General features: G+C 42.3%; 1 protein-coding gene across 3 annotated transcripts in view; it reads right to left on the bottom strand.

Annotated features, from left to right (window-relative positions):
* The window catches only part of LOC143154062 (uncharacterized), a 419,640-nt gene that overhangs the window by 66,746 nt on the left and 335,562 nt on the right, over window positions 1-17,332 (bottom strand). For all 3 annotated transcript variants that reach the window (XM_076325839.1, XM_076325838.1, XM_076325837.1), the window contains one exon: window positions 3,153-3,311. In XM_076325839.1, the coding sequence (XP_076181954.1) occupies window positions 3,153-3,311 (159 nt within the window). The remainder of the gene's footprint in view (window positions 1-3,152; window positions 3,312-17,332) is intronic.

The following is a 17,332-nucleotide window of genomic DNA, read 5'->3' on the forward strand; positions in this document are numbered from 1 at the left end:
CCACAAGACAAACCTTACCAACTATAAAACGTTCTCGTTCTCGAGGACCTGTCTATTCGTCGTTAAAAAATTTCCATCGACAAAAAAATTCCACTCAAAATTGTTCTTCTTTTCTCTTTTATCGAAACAGTGCAAACCTTTTATCATCTCTCTGGAGTACGCGTCGAGTTAGGTGGGCCACCCTGTACATTAGCGCCGATCGTTCATTAGAGTCCACCGGCATCATCGACATTCAACGCTCGTCACACGTATACGGTATTCGCTCGCGATAGGTTCGTTACACACAAACGTTCGATTTATCTACGGTACATGTTCCATGGGTACACGATCCTCGATACATGTTCAAACCGGTGCACGCTCGCGCGCGTTCGCTTTTCTAGCCACGGGTAACGGTGTTGTACCCGTGTTGGCCGTCCCTGCAGCTCTCCGTTCCGAGAGAAACGCGAAGGCAGTGAAATTATCGTGCAAAAGGAGGCGAGCAACGCCTTCGTTGCGCAACGCGCGCGAACGCAACGAAATTCGATCATCTTTGGCTCGTGTAATAACGCCGTGAAGGAAAGAGGAAAAAAAAGAAAAGAAAAAAAAAAGATATTGACGCCACGGAGGAGGAGGAGGAGACGAAGTACATTAAGGAGACAAATGGCGGTGACGCGGCGCAATCGCGTCACGGAGAAACTGGAAACCCTGCTAGCCCCGACGAGGTCGCGATAAGTGAAAGAAATAATCGCTACCGACGCCTGGGGATTAGTCGATCGAGACGCGGATGAGACGCGCGGCGACGGAACGAGCCGACTCATGGATACCTCTTACGGGAACAGGGTGGAAACCGAACCTCGAAAGACGCGCGTATCGACGAACAATCTACCAACCGACTATCCCGAATCGAGTTTTTCTGGTACACCGATTACTTATCGAAGAGTGCGTGTGTTTCTTTTTCGTTCGTTTCGATGAACGCATTGGTCTCTCGTGAAGCTTGTATGCGAGATAATACACGCAAATAACGTTTATCGAATATTATTTCGCTCGAATTTCTTCTCCTCGAGAAGAAATATAGACGATGCATATCGTTCGATAGACGATGTATTTTTACATTGTGTCTTCGAATAATTACACGCAGGATAGGGTCTGGGTCTGTTTAGACCCGTACGAAGGTATCTCTGTTTGATTGGAAACGATACAAATATTCGATCGTCTTCCAATTCGTGGGTTTTTCAAACAAATTGTACCGATATCGTTCGAAATTAACACACTTGCGTATCGTATAAATGTACAATGTTTATTGTTCGGCTTTAAAACTAGCGACGAGATTGTTTCGAGGGCCTCGATGAACTCGAGCACTACCGTTAACGGAATTATCGAGAGGTTCGTGGGATTATTTCGTAACCTCGTTAAAAGTTTCGTTGGACGATTCGTCGATTGTAGCGACATCTATCCGCGATTGTTCGCTTGTTCTTACCGTTGGAAATATGGTAATTTTTGTAACGGTGTACGTATTACGAGTTAACGATATTAAAGTGTACGCGGGGAAACGCTTTTTTTTTAAAATCATTCTCCGATCCGAACCGTATATGGAATTCCTACGTCGAACGATGACACGTAACAATCGTTACGGAACTAACAAGTGGAACGTACGATAGAATAGACGAGACGTTGCGCGCGAAACGATCGATTAAATTCGTCGATGATACCGAAATGACTGTTCGAATTTTCTTTGCGCGTTTCGACGAACCGTTTGTTCATTTTTTCTTCTCTCTTTCTCTCTCTAGAGGCAGCCCGAGCACCATCGATCTCGCAAGAATTTCTCGCTCGAGAGAATAAAGGCAACGCGCGTCAAAGTCAACATTGAAATTGACGGTTATTAATAATTTAAAATCGTTCGAAAGTTGCCGAACTTCTTAATCCGTTCCAGATTTAACGGGAGCCGGTGAAGTCAAGGTAAGTTACTCAATTTTCTACCGTGCTCGCAGCAATTTTTATCCAAACGTATCCACCTTGCGCCGCTGAATATTACACCGAACGTATTCAAAACGTTTCGCGCGGGAAACTCATTAAGCGAGGGAACTCGAATCGATACGGTGGGAAAACTCGACGTCGACAGAGAAATAAAAAAGAAAATTTATCGTGACGTTCACGACGAGATCTTAGATGTATTGATAATCGAGAGACGCGAACGAATTCGACTAGAAATTCAACCTTGGTGGTATCGATATCGAACGAGTCACGACGCGTGCTTCCTAACTAAATATATGTTTACCTCGTATATAATATTCACCGTTGCACGAGAGCGACGTATGTCCTAGATTCTCGCCGGAAGACTCAAACGCCTAAATTGGTATCTCCTCGGGAGATATCGCTGAGGATATTTCGTCGACGTCTCGTCAGAAACCGTGAGATATTGTTTCTAAATCGTGCCACGTTTGTTTCGAATATGCATACCAACGGTGTTATTACTGTTCTTCAAACTATTACGAACCAAAAGAGAGAGAACACTTTTAACGTAGAACAATCTCAATGACTCGAATATCTAATTTTTCTATATTATTGCGTTTATGGAGTTGGAGGTTGAGTTTAACAAATCTCGGGATATCGTTACAAATATTCCACTTTCATCTGTAAATTTTCGGACAGGGAGTAAACAATTCTTTTGGAGCGAACGAAATTCGAAATACAGTTGACTTTTTTTCAAACTCGATTATTAACGATGCGTTCGCCTACAATTATCGAAACAGACAACTAAGCTCGTAAATTAATTCACCTTTTCCCCGTTCAACTTCGAAGACTCGTATGTGGTATTGTACAAATAATAATAGGTTCACCATTGGTAGTTCCGTACCAAGAATTCGGAGTTCTATGTATTCTAATCTTAAGATCGAGACTCGTCTTATAGTTATTGTATATATAAGAATATAAAGTGATACGTCTCGATGTGAACGACGACAGTGTCGTGTGGTCTTTCTGACTCTGAACTTGGAACTCGACTGAAATGAAAAACCAAAAGGAAAAACGGCCAAACCTTTGACCGCGTGGCGGACGACCCTTTTGCGCCAATACGAAGACAGTTCTTAAAACTGACACCGACATCTGGCACCCTTAAGGTCGTTGTTGCATTCATTCCGACACAATCATCTCACTCTCTCTCTCTCTCGACTTACCTCTTGCGATACAGGGATGTTGTTTTTGTTCCGGTTGGTGTTGGACGCGTTATAAATGGAGGAGAGCGTGGTGAGGGTTGCAGTGCCGACACCGCCGACCGTCTTTCCGCTGACCTTGGTACCAGCACCACCGACATCCTTGTGCAGCGTTCCAGGACTCTGAAATGAAACATCGAGCTCCGTTAGGACAGTGCCAGGGAGCGTACTTTTTCGATGATAATAAGGACGCAACCTGGCGTCGTTAAATCTCGTGTTTTGAAATACGAGACCGCGTGGGGAAATTAATACCGGACTCTCGCGTTTTTTTCTCGAAAAATCACCCCCCTGTACGGTGAGATAACATAAGTATGATCGTGATCATACCCCTGTACTTAAATGATCGACGGGACGCGTTATCGATCGTTACGGATGTATCTGATCGTTCTTTCCTGGAAAGGAGAGAAAAAAAGAATCTTGTACCGAGAACAACTCTGTAGGGAAGAATTTTGATCGTTTTGGGATAGATGAAGGGATTGTCGCTTGTGAATTGTAAATCGAGAGGACGTAACCATAGGAAATATTGTTAAGGGCGATGTAAAGTTGAAAAGTGGTGATTAGAATCCACGAACAGATCATGGGTGTTGAGAGTCAAGGAGGACAAATTAAGAACGTAAGTAAAAGAGATCGTACGTTGTATTCTCGAGTGAAAAATTATCTAGTACTTAATGGTTTTTGAGAATCTAGTATTTAATTGTTCCATTTCTTTTTCTTTTTTTCTCTGTAGCGAGTTAATAAAAATTGACGCAGAGTTATCGGAAAAGTTTCCGTCTTATACGATGGACGAGACGTTCTTCTTTCGAGGAGAAGAGATCCCGTGCGGAAAGAACGATAGCCAGTGACGTAGGAAAGAATTTTGTATCGTGCGCACCGTATCGTGGTTGTTTCCATCGTAATTTCGTTGGTCGATTCCAAGAATAAAGAACGCATTGTACATCGAGAGGTACGATAAGAAAAAATGACGCGAACGTCAATGGAAATGTTTACGCGTCGGTGGACAAGCGAGGGGATTGCGTTTCCTTCGACTTTACCGAACGAAAGATGTCGTCGTGCTTTTCTCGCGGAAAGAGTGGTAACGCACGACCGACTAATTTCACCGATAACCGATCCGCGACTCGGTTGGCCGGTACAACGCTCTTTAACCCATTAACGCTACGATGCTTTGTTAATCGGGGAGAGACGTTGACAGAAATAGCTGCCGAAGTTATCGTTGTTTATCGAACAATATGCACACCGAACAATGTTAATATTACAAAATATACCGGCCGAGATAAGATACCGTTCGACGGGTGAAGTAAAACGAAGTCGAACGCGTCGAGCGTAGCCCGATGCGTCTGTGTCAAGAACAAGCGTGGGCGTAAAGGAGCTAATTAGCTTTCCTCGGACCGAACAATCGCTGAAACTCGAAAAAACCTGGCCATTATGAGCTCGTAAAGCGGACTCTGCGTGTACGTATTTTTAATCGCGTGTCATTATCGACGTGCAGATTTTTTTAAAGATTCTCGATAGAAGCTGGATTCTTACCGTGAGAATAAAAATTTGAGAATGGAGTTGACAAAGAAATCGTTGGAGATTATAATTCACAGAGGTTGGACGAATTTGTCGATGAATTTGATGTAAAAGGTTATCAAATTGAATGAATTTGATGTAAAAGGTTATCAAATTGAATGAATTTGATGTAAAAGGTTATCAAATTGAATGAATTTCATTTTGTTTGAAAGAAGTTTCAAGTTTTAGGGAAATTTGCGTTTTCTACGAGAAGTAATCTACAAAGAAATATTCTTTGTTCCTGAATTTTTTATTTTAGACGAGTCTTAACATATTCGGTGTTAAGAACGTGTTTGCAGAACGACGACTCGGTTGTACATACTTTGAGCGCGTTTGTTCACCGACGTCTTTTAAATTGGGCACTTTCAGCGCCACGGTGGTGTTTAAACCGTTTGATGATTTAATTTTTGCGACGATGCTCGCGGAGGAGTGTTTGTTTCCTCGAGCGATAGTAAAACAAAGTGAAGCGGAGCACGCGCGACCGATACGCGCGATCTTCGAAGCGACTAAAAAGACGTAAACAGAGCGTGCGTTTAACACGACGCTGTTTAATCTTGTTAAGCTCGCGACAGAGTTCGGAAAAACGTTCGCGATCTTTTTCTGCTCGTGGAACAGATTAGCTCTCGAACGCAAAGTTTCTTTCGAAGTTGTAAAAAACATTTTTTATCCGGTCGTTCGAGAAGTCGTTTCGTTTTCCAAAATGGAGAATGTATAATTTAATCAAATGTCTAAACAATCTAAAAAGATCGTGTTTCATTTTCACATAAAAAAAAAAACGAATGGACTCTCCGAACAACCCAATAATTATCTCACGCGACCAGTGAATACGAAATGAATTAAAATTGACAAAAATATTTCGTAGAATTGTCTGTAAGTAAAAAATAAATAAAAAAAAAAACAATCGACGCGGTTTTCAAACATACGTAGTTACGATACGTTAAAAATCGTACAAAATAAAAAATCGATAGATCGTTGAATAAAGCGTGACCGACTTCCCGACGCGGTGGTTAACCCCTAATGTCATTTTAGTCGTAAACGGCTTCGAGATGCCAAGAATTACACGCTGCTTAGCTATAATAGCGTTCATTTTTAGTGCCTCTATAAAATAAATATTACAGGAATTTATTATCTGATTACTGTTCATTGGTGACAGTGTCTATTAACATTGTTTCACGAGTATCTAGCGAACGTTCTGTTTTCGGTACGGCTCACGTGATATTAAATCGAGGTGTTCAAACGGTGTCTTTGACACACCTCGAGTGCCGTTTTATTTCAACGTTAAGGTGTTAAGAATGGTCGAGTGTGCAAAAGGGATCGTTCGGGTTTAGAAATAGTCGGTTTTATGAGCGAAAAGGTATTCGCTGCTGTGAAACGCTGCGCGTCACAGATATCGAAGCATGCCGCGCACGCACGACGCATTCGTCGAAAGTATTCAGTACCGAAAGGGTTAATCAAGCTTGTTTGCCCGCCAGGTATTTGCATAAAAGTTACCTCGTTACTCGCTGCCACTTCACCGATTACTGTCACGAATTTCTACAACCTTTTTATGGAAAAAGCTCGTCCCGTTTAATGTATCGCGTGAATCGCGAACAAAATATCTTTAACGGTGCATTCGCATTTATTTCGATCGCGCGATTCTCGTAGAAAAGATACCTGAACGTTTTTGATCCATCGTTGTCCGTCTAGACGTTCCCTGAACCGTATTGAAACGAATAACGCAAAAATAATCAATGTCGTTTGTTCATTCTCTTCCGTGCGATATAAAAATATCTTTACAATACGTTTATTCGATTTTTAATACAACCGTGACACGTGTTACATTTACTGTATAAACACTTTACCGAAATAACAAAATCGTGTCGACGGTCCGATCGATTAACGCGCGTTCCATTTGGAAAATTGAACAGCCGTGAAAGAGTACAGAGCCGTGAATATATTTCGTAAATTGAAAGATTGGAAAGGTTTCGGGAAAATCTGCTCCGTTTCCTCGTACGAGATGCGCGTTCTCTTCTATCGAGGGAAGAGAAACGATCCCTATGACATTTGCGTTAATCCAGCGTGCCCCGTTCGCATCGTGGCAATTAACGCGCTCGTATATCATACGGTTTAATACGAGCATGGCGTGTCTGCCCTCTTCCGAGCTGGCTTATTTCTGTTAATTAAGGGCCCGAAGCCACTTCCAGTTTATACGCCGTCTCGTTTGCGCCTTGTCGCGGCGGACTAAACGAGTGATTTAGTAATAGGAGACAAAGAGATGACGTGGGTGGTTTCGGATGCGACTCGCGTATCTGTGCTAACGCGCACGCGCGTGAGCGAGTGCACACGTGCGCGGATACGAGCCACGAGCTTGCGCGGTGGTATCTACGCGCATCTCATCCCCGTGCACGGAGCATGCGCGTTGATCGCTTTCGATGAAGGGACGATAAACGCCGAGAAGTATAAACAGGACGATACACCGGCTACCGTTACCGTTCGACGGAACGTGATATCGTTTAATTGTTTATCCACGCTCTCGATCGAACCTTGTTTTCCAGCGAGCTTCGTTGCAACCGTGGCTCACGTTTCTCACCGTGAACGAGAGACCGATGCGTTAAACACGAACGAAAAAGCGTACAGACGTATCTCGAGCTCGTTACGCGAAACGTGTTCCTTTGCGCTATCGTCGCGGGAATCGAGTGATCAGGTTCGGACAGAAGCGACGCGTTCGGGACCCGTCGGAAGTTTTCGGACGACTCGGCGCTACTTCGAACGTGAAAACGGAAGTGTGCGGTCAACGGTTAACGTTTTAACGGTTACAGCTTCTGGAGCAAAACTTACGACCTTTCACGGTGCTACGACACGGTGAATAAAGAAACTTTCCAACGAACTTACTTCCCGACGTACTTCTCAATTATGCTGCATCTGTTTTAGTTCACCGCCACTTAAGTCTCTTACTTTTACCGTGAATATTCAACGGAGAATTAGCCCGCTTCTTCGTTAGAGCTTCTACCGGAGTACGTTTCGGGAATTTGTATACTCGTACCGGACAAAGTGGACAGAATTTCAGCGACTCGGAACATTTTCTACGTTATAAAAAAATACGTTACCCTGCACGCGTAACTTTCGCCACCGGGTCCCGAATCTCACGAAAGTCAACCGTGCGTTACTGTACGGACAAATGAACTCTGGCCAATGACCCATTTGCCCCGTATTTAAATGCTTGTAGCAATCCCAGTAATTAGATTTAAACGTCTCGTAGGAAGTCGAAGCGTGAGCACATTTCTAAAACAATTACCAAATACTGAACGATAAATATTTCACGTTCAAGATTGCACGCACGTTTAACACAGATCGCTGTAACCACGCAAATTGTGATTTTAAAACGATTCGAACGGGACGATACGTTACGTTTGAAAGTTTATCGGTGGAGGGGGAACTGAACCGCGACCAATCGGATTCGCGTTCCTCGGGCACGTCTTCTTTCCAGTTACGAGTAATAGGTAGGTGTCTCTCGCGGCGAAAGTGTGCACGAAAATCGTTTGACGCTTCGAGGTGCATGTTTCTTCTCGCGCGCGTAAATCGCGCACAATTGAAATCGGAACAGCGGGGCGAGCCGAGCCGAACGAGGGACATCGATGCGTCGCGTTGGGCACGCTTTCACGCCATAACGCAAAGCGTTGGCATCAATTTTCTTATACTGGAAACGAGCTGCGACGAATCCTCCTCCTTCGAGGCACGTGTCGTGTTCGTAATGAATAACGCAAAGAAACTCGCTGTTAAAACTCGAGGTACCAAACACGTTTCAATGGAACACGTTGATAGATATCGAGAATGTTTTTTTTTTTTTCAGATTAAAAAAAAATTGAACCAAGAAAGTCCAATTCGATCGCGACGTTAAAAATAAAAGTAAACCAACTACGTACGCCATTGAGGGACTCCGGGTTCACAAACGAAGATAAGAATTTTAGTACAACATCGAAACAACATTGTTGTCGATTGTAACACACCCACGATACGAGTGAAATATTATTTTATTTTATCGAGTTGGAACGAATTCACCTTTTTTTCGCGAGAAAAATTCCCCAACCTTCGTCGAACGAACGATAACCGACGGAATCATCGAAATTCGTATTTCATGCAATTTTGCATAGTCGTAGGTGTGTACGTAGAGTTTTGCGGGCGACTGTACGTACGACTGGTTTCTCCTTTAAATTCTACATATTTTTCGAGACTCGAAGGCAGAGCTTATATGGAAACCGCAGGCACCAGTGTAGGTGTAAGGTAGATATAGTGGCACAACGTTGCGTTAACCAGCAATGTTTATAAAAGAATCGTCTCGATAACGTTTCAAAACCGAGCGGGGTATCACAAATAAATGATAAATAAAAAACTGAAGCCTTGTCGTAGCCCCGTCGTGATGTCTATGCGAATTATTTTCACTGTTGAAGACTTTCACCGATAGCGATATACCGACTAAGTAGCGATACGTACACGGTAATCGATATTATGCTACGGCCACGGTATGAATTTTCCGCGATAACGCTACTTAGCATAACGCTGCTTTTCCTACGATGCTTTTCAGACCGCGAAAGGTTGAAAACTCGTTAATATCGAGCAACGAGCCGCGATGAACTACTCTTTATTCCGTGCGCGTATCGCATAAACGCGCGGAAAGATGTTACGAGGTGAATTCGCATTATCCGTCGGGCGAAACATTTTTCAAACGTTTCTTTCGTCCGGTTTCTTTGAAAAATATCTTTCAACGTACAGTCGTGAACTCGCTTCGAAGCGTCGAAAAATTACCTCGGATATTTATCACCAACCCAAACGAGTTCTCTCGTTTACGTTTCACATTTTCCACGACTTTCTATCCGATACGAATATCTTCTAATTTTTGCAAAAGGATTTTATCATTTTTGACACGTTTTTGAATATCACGGTTATACACCTATTTAATTTCTTTTTTTTTTTTTTCAAATACTCGTGTACCGTGTTTTGATAAAGTCTCGGTGGGGTGAAAAAAACGCAAGATCGTTTATTTTATTGCGTCGACAAGTGGAAAGGATGGTCACTTAGAGGCAAGTGCCGTAGATACCATTTGAGACCAAAGCAGTTCGTTTGTAAGAGACGGTCGATTACATAAGAGGTTAAGCACGGGCCACGAGTGGTGGGGATATATCGAGTAAATGGGGATCTCCCCCTTATTGGATCGGTTGCCTCGATAATTGCGCGAATCACGGTACTTACCGGACATTTTTTGCAACTATCGAGGTTCTATCGTATCGCGTGGATCTAACTCTGCTTCTTCCGTGAACTTTGAACGGTGAACCGTGTAATTTTACGATTATAAATTACACGTACGTACACGTAGATCGAGCGAAGACGATTGACACAATATCGTCCTCCTTGTGCCGGAACCGTGAACGCGAAAATTTTCTCTTTCGCGGTAAAGGTGCGCACTGAAACGTCCTTTTTTGCTGTGAACATTATGCGGAACACGATGAACGTGTACGTTGCGTAACAACAGTGATTATTCCTCTAAGTACGAGTAGGTACGTTTGTATTATCCGATTAGGTTTAACGCTCGACCGTGTGCCTCCAGAATTTATCGAATCGCACGTTCACGGTTCCGGTATATATAAGGGGGACGATGCAACCGGTACACGTGTCCGCGATTAAATATAGGAGTAAACAAAGAATCTGAAAAACAACAGAACGCGCACAGACGAGCACCAACAACTGGTTAACTTTCTAAATGTACACGATCGTGGAATCACGGCACATTTATCTTTCGTACGGATGTGATTGTTAAACAGTGACGCGTATATCGTTCACCGTTGCGTTTTAATTCACTTTTAAACCGATATCTACTCAGTATAACGAATGAAATCATTCCTGTCGATTTTAATCCAGTTCTCGGCCGATATTTAATTATTACACCGAATAGAATTATTCTTGTCGATTTTAATCCATTTCTCGGCCGATATCTACTTATTATACTGAATAAAATCATTCTCGTCCATGGTAATTCACATCTCAATCACTATTCACAGATCACACCGACTAAAATCATTCTCGTCCGTGTTAATTCACATCTCGATCACTATTCACAGATTACACCGACTAAAATCATTCTCGTCCATTTTAATTCACATCTCAATCACTATTCACAGATCACACCGACTAAAATCATTCTCGTCCGTGTTAATTCACATCTCGATCAATATTCACAAATTACACCGACTAAACTAAATTTTCTCAATTTTTTTTACAACTTCCAAAAAAAAGAAAAAAACTACACATTCAAGGGTTAACGACTCAACGAAGGACTATTCAGTGTCGGTGAGTCGACGAGGGAACAAGACTATGACGTCACTCGTTTTATCGGACAGAGACATAAAATACCGCGTCCGCGAACGCTCCGGGCTTTATATTGTTTATAGAGATAGTGCGCGCCACGGTAATTTAATAATGCGCCCGTCGACTTACAGAGAAAACTCCCCGTGCCAAGCCTCCCTCCCCCTCCACCCGTCGACCGCAAAGGATTAATAAACGAATACAGCGAACTCTTATCGTTTCACTACATTCGTGACTGTAATTTCATATAGCGTTAAGGTGAAATCGATCACTAAGGAGCTCGGTAATTAAGGAAGTCGGTAGTAGGTTTGAATAGCGTCGCCCGAGCGAGCTTTCCATACGCTCGTTTCGCTAAACGAACTTAGGCGCGTCCGGAAGTAACGGGGCACCGGTAGCGTTTGCTCGGTTCGTTGTACCTGCGGTTCATTATCAATGTCGAAACGTACGGTAACCTTGCGCCATTAGATCACAGGTCGACGCACCTTTGTCGGTGGATGCGTTCCAAAGCCCTGTCGGAAAGTGTTGCGGATCGTTTGCACGTGTTTCTTTGAAAACCCGCGCGACGGAACTGGAACAACGCGTGTCACGCGCCGATTTGCCAACCTCTCCGCTTCCGTTTCCAGGATATTTGCAATACCGGCGCTTTTACGCGCTATTTACCCACTCGGAACGATCTCACGCCGTTTTACAACACGAACATCGGTAACTTGGAACGTTTCGATCTTCCTGGGTCTTTGGTTTTCAAATAAAAATACAAGTAGGTTGTTCGAACGATTCTTTCGAAAGTGTTTTGGAAGAGTCGAACTTGTTAATGTACGAACGATGAAAATCGTTTTGCTTTGGAGGAAAAGTAAATAGATTGAAAAATTCGTGGTATCTAGTATTTAATAGTATCGACTAACGTGTACAGGGTGAAACTACAAGCAACTAGGAGTTTCTATATTTTGAAAGTAATAGAATTTTGTCAACCAAGATCCAGGAATACTCCAATCCGGGAAAATCGTGTAAATTATCGTAGAGTATTAATTCTTTTCTTCTCGAGTGTGTAAGAGATTTCGAAAACAATGGTAGGTTTGCACGAGTTTGAAATTCGCGCCTTGAACACCTCGTGATACCGAAATAAATTTTAATAATCGAGAAAGAAATACAATTCTCCGGAGTAACGTTCTGCAATGATATTTTTAACGGTTCGTTCGTATCGAGTCGTTTGATTTGAAAATGAAACGTTGCTCGTTGATCGGTGAAATCGGAGAATAAAAAAATTCGAAAAATATAGCTCGTTGAACGAGAGAACGCAAGAAGAACACGCAGCGTTGAAAAGCTCGCGAATAAATATCGAACCGAGTCGACGTACCGGGAACGTCGTCGAGGAGAATGAAATGTCAAACAAGCGACGCGTGAAATCCGCTTATAAAGTGTCCACCGGACGCACGATACAACAACGGTCGCTCGATGCACAAAGAAACGATCCCGTGAGATCGATACCGCGAAGATAGTTCTACGACGATGAACGAGATATTTACTCCACCGATGACTGCACCCGAAGAAAGTCACGAAGTTCACCTTAACGATCCGCAATCGATGTCCACGGCCGCTTCGACGATCCACGCGGATCGCTTTCACGAGCCATTGTGTTCGGGCGAGTCCGTGATTATTCGTTAATTAAAACCCATCCAGTGTGCCGTATCCAGGCCCTTTACGCGCCGCCTTAATTATGGAAGAAATAACGAGTCGTTTCAGCCGTACCACGACACGTTTGTCCTCACGGTGATGCATCCAGTCGAAACGCCAACCGTGGCTCCAAAGACGTTTATGTAAACTGCAAGGTTACGCGCGTTGACCTTTGTCAGAAACGCATTATGCAACTTTCACATCGCGCGGGACATTAAGTTGTATTTTCCTTTTCTCGATGTCGATACCAGTCGGGCCGCGCTAATAACGACGGTCCACGGTGCCCGCGAGAGAGGCGTTTCACAAGACGAGCGTTCGTTGTTTTCTTCGCGGGGGAATTCTTAGCCGGTGTCGCGCGAGGACAAATTTGGAACGTGTTCGTAATCGTGTCACAACGTAGACTACGTTCACCGGATTACGGATCTCGTGACGACACGGTTTCTTTCGGTGGTTCTTTCGTTCTCTCTCGTGTTCTACGATGCAGGTTCGAAAGAATTCTGGACGTTTCTCGCAATTGCGCGGAACGTTTCGAAATTTTCAAATACGAGTTACTTCGCGCCACAATGTAGATTACATTACCAGATCTCGAGACGACACGACTTTTTTCCAAATTCTTCGATTATGTGGGTTCTACGATTTAGGTTCGAGAGAATTCTGGATATTTCTCGTATCTGCTTAGAACGTTACAAAATTTTCAAATATGAATTACTTCGCGCCACAATGTAGATTACATTACCAGATCTCGAGACGACACGACTTTTTTCCAAATTCTTCGATTATGTGGGTTCTACGATTTAGGTTCGAGAGAATTCTGGATATTTCTCGTATCTGCTTAGAACGTTACAAAATTTTCAAATATGAATTACTTCGCGCCACAATGTAGATTACATTACCAGATCTCGAGACGACACGACTTTTTTCCAAATTCTTCGATTATGTGGGTTCTACAATTTAGGTTCGAGAGAATTCTGGATATTTCTCGTATCTGCTTAGAACGTTACAAAATTTTCAAATATGAATTACTTCGCGCCACAATGCGGAGACTAGATTATCGGATCTCGAGACTACACGACTTTTTTTTCCAAATTCTTCGATTATGTGGGTTCTACGATTTAGGTTCGAGAGAATTCTGGATATTTCTCGTATCTGCTTAGAACGTTACAAAATTTTCAAATATGAATTACTTCGCGCCACAATGCGGGAACTAGATTATCGGATCTCGAGACTACACGACTTTTTTTCCAAATTCTTCGATTGTGTGGGTTCTACGATTTAGGTTCGAGAGAATTCTGGATATTTCTCGTATCTGCTTAGAACGTTACAAAATTTTCAAATACGAGTTATTTCGCGCCACAACGTAGGCTATTGTTCTTTGAATTATCGGATCTCGAGACGACCCGTTTTTTTTCCCAATTTCTTCGGTGGATCATACGCATTTTACGATTTAAGTACGAGAGAATTCCGAGCATTTTTCATGTTTTCTTAACCATGTAGAACGTTACAAAATCTTCTTAAAAATGGTATCCAAAAGTGTGGAAACAAATACAAAATCTTCTTCAACGTCACGTAGGTGACTAAGGATTGACTGTAGAATGTTACAAAATCCTTTTAAAAATATTAGATCGTTCGGAAAGTCATTTCGTTTCTCCAAAATGGAGAATATATAACTTAATAAAATGTTTATACACTCTAAAAAAATCGTGTTTCATTTTCACCAAAAAAAAACAAAATAACTTTCCAAACAACCTAATAGTACCCAAAAGTGTGAAAATTCATGCAAAATATCTATCGATACAAATTTTATCGTTCTCTTCTTCAACCTTGTTGCATCGTGTTGGCAAGTGTTGGTCGGTCAAGTAGCATTTCGTTTCTTGTCAATTACTTTTCTCCATGTTTAACATCAATATCTTTTTTTCTTTACGCAAGATCAACATTGTCTTCGAACGTCTCGATTGAAATAATTTCTTCGTGGTTGCTTACGTATCCTCGGCTGAGAACACCGGCAGATACCGTGTACGTATATGGTAGCCCGGTTCCATGGGTAATCCGGTATGCGCAATCGTGTCAGGTTCGTCTCCCATGGAGGTCTGTCGCGCAAAACGGTTCTGTTTTTAAAAGTCGTTACCTCGTGATCCCGTAAACACCGTAATAATCGATAACCGAGATCGCGTACAGAAAAAAATCATTGTCCAACTGTCTGTACACAAAACGCATCGTCCAATGGACAGTTCGCTCGATTCGTGAACCTAACATCTGTGTATCGATACTGGACTCTGAGAAATGAAATTCTTTCGAAAGAAGAATCGAGAAGTTTTCTTCCGATCGCTCTACAAAATATGGAAAAAGTTGTGCCCCTTGTTAAAAACACTTGTATCTTCTTACGGAAACGTTTAACGTACAAATTTAAATAATCGTGCAATTTGATCCGTTATTAAATCAATCAAAATTTATATATTGTAAAATATATAAGTTGTTGCATCAATGTTTCCTCGGTTGTACGAAACGATTGAATAGTGATATAAAAAGAAGCTCTACCGCGCTCTTTTAGTATATAATGTAATAAATATTGCACAATAAAGAAAATATCCTCAAGTGGCGTACGCGAAACTTTAATCACTATACAGACTCACTGTACAGCTTGTTAATTTTACCAACGGAGTAACGAACGTCGTTTACCGCAATTAAAAAAAAAAACATTTATTACGAATGAGTATCTCGTCGCGTTAATAATACATCGAGTCTCAATTCGCGACGCAGCAATAAGTGGCGTATTTTCCATTCGAGATTGAAGCAGATCGTTCATAAGAGGCAATTGCACGAGTGGTTAAGTATGGGTCATAGATGGCGGGTATATATTGTGTAAGTGATCCTATTAGATTGGTCATTTCGATAATCGTAGGAATTTTCAGCTCCATTTTCCTCTAACTGTCGAGGGGGGTGTGCTACCGTGCTTCGTGTTCCTGCTGGTGACGTAACGACGTCGGAAAACGACGACGCGGGTACCACGTTTCTTTGTCACCTTGCATCGCGAACCGAGCGCGCGGTGCAACGTTTATCGGGCGCGGTGCATCGTGAACCGAGCGCGGTGCATCGTGCATCGAGCGCGGTGCAACGTTTATCGAGCGCGATAGCCCCCGCTTCGAAACTCGAAGAGTCAACCCTCTCCCAGCTCGAAGCTTCGTCTCTGGAAGGAACTGGAACACCTCGAGGCGAAATATTTCGCATCGAGAGAGTGAAAAAATTGTTAATATTGTAAAGTTCAGATTATAATAAACTTCCAGATTCTTCTTCGTTTCGATATCGCTTCTTTGGAAAGAAGTGATGTAATATTAGAGATTGATGGAAATAATTCTCGATTCTGTTATTACACGTAGTTGTTTATAATGTCGCTATCGTGGATCGACGAAACGTAAATTTACAATTCGAGTACCGTTTGTTGTCTATTTTGATAATTGCCCATGAATATTACAGGCACTGTCGATAATTGAGTAATTTTAAGAAGAAGTTTGAAATAAGACAAATTTAACCCTTTGGTAGTTCTAGTTGTCTGTTTCGATTATTGGTTCTACGGTTTATTAATTGGATATTTTGATAATTGTCCATGAAGATTGTAGGCACTGTCGATAATTGAGTAATTTCAAGAAGAAGTTTCAAACAAGACAAATTGATCACTTTGGTAGTTCTAGTTGTCTATTTCGATAATTGTCCACGAATATCGTAGGCAATGACAGCATTAATAATTGAGTAATTTCAAGAAGAAGTTTCAAACAAGACAAATTGAACCCTTTGGTAATTCTAATTATCTATTTCGATAAATGTCCACGAATATCGTAGACAAAAGCAGCATTAATAATTGAGAAATTTTACGAAGAAGTTTCAAACGAGTGAAATTGACTCATCTGGTAATTCCAGTGTTAAACGTATGTATCGCAAGAGTTGAACGAGTTCGTTTCGTAGAAGGAAGGAAGTTACTTCCTTCGCGAAGCGAAGACCGTCTTCGACCGCAAACCAGTGTCAGATGCAAATAAAAAACATCGAATAGCTCTCGTTCCACGTTAGTACCCGACACTTTCCGCCGTTACGGTACGACCGAGGAGATCGTTTATTTCAATAGCTCGCAAATTCGTTACCAGCCCCAAAGGTGGATAATTGGACTCGTACGTACACCGAGAGAAACTGTATACCCTCGTCCAGGGAACTCGATTCACGATTCACAGAATTCGGAAAAAAAGAAAAAAAAAAAAAAAAAAAGACAACGCGTTTCCGGAAGAGGCAAAAATTTCAACTGTATCGCTCGACGCGACGCTATTCGACGCCGGTCGTTGAACGCGCCACGCGGCCCTAAAAAGGAGAAACTTTTTATAACACTTTTCACAGAAGAAAAAACAACTTTCTCGTACGGTTTTCCATTCAATTTATGCGTCCGATTGAAAGCAATAATTTCTCTGGCTCGTGAAACTGTTAAGAGGTGGAAGTAGACCATAAAGGAATTCAATCTCTCGTCGAAGATCCTTTCGAGCAGATGCGTGGCGTTTCGAAGCTGACGAAAGAGGAACGATGAATAGAAGGTAGAGAGAACGAAACTTAAG

The sequence above is a fragment of the Ptiloglossa arizonensis genome, chromosome 13 (genome assembly GCF_051014685.1).
Source record: "Ptiloglossa arizonensis isolate GNS036 chromosome 13, iyPtiAriz1_principal, whole genome shotgun sequence".
NCBI classification, from domain to species: domain Eukaryota; kingdom Metazoa; phylum Arthropoda; class Insecta; order Hymenoptera; family Colletidae; genus Ptiloglossa; species Ptiloglossa arizonensis.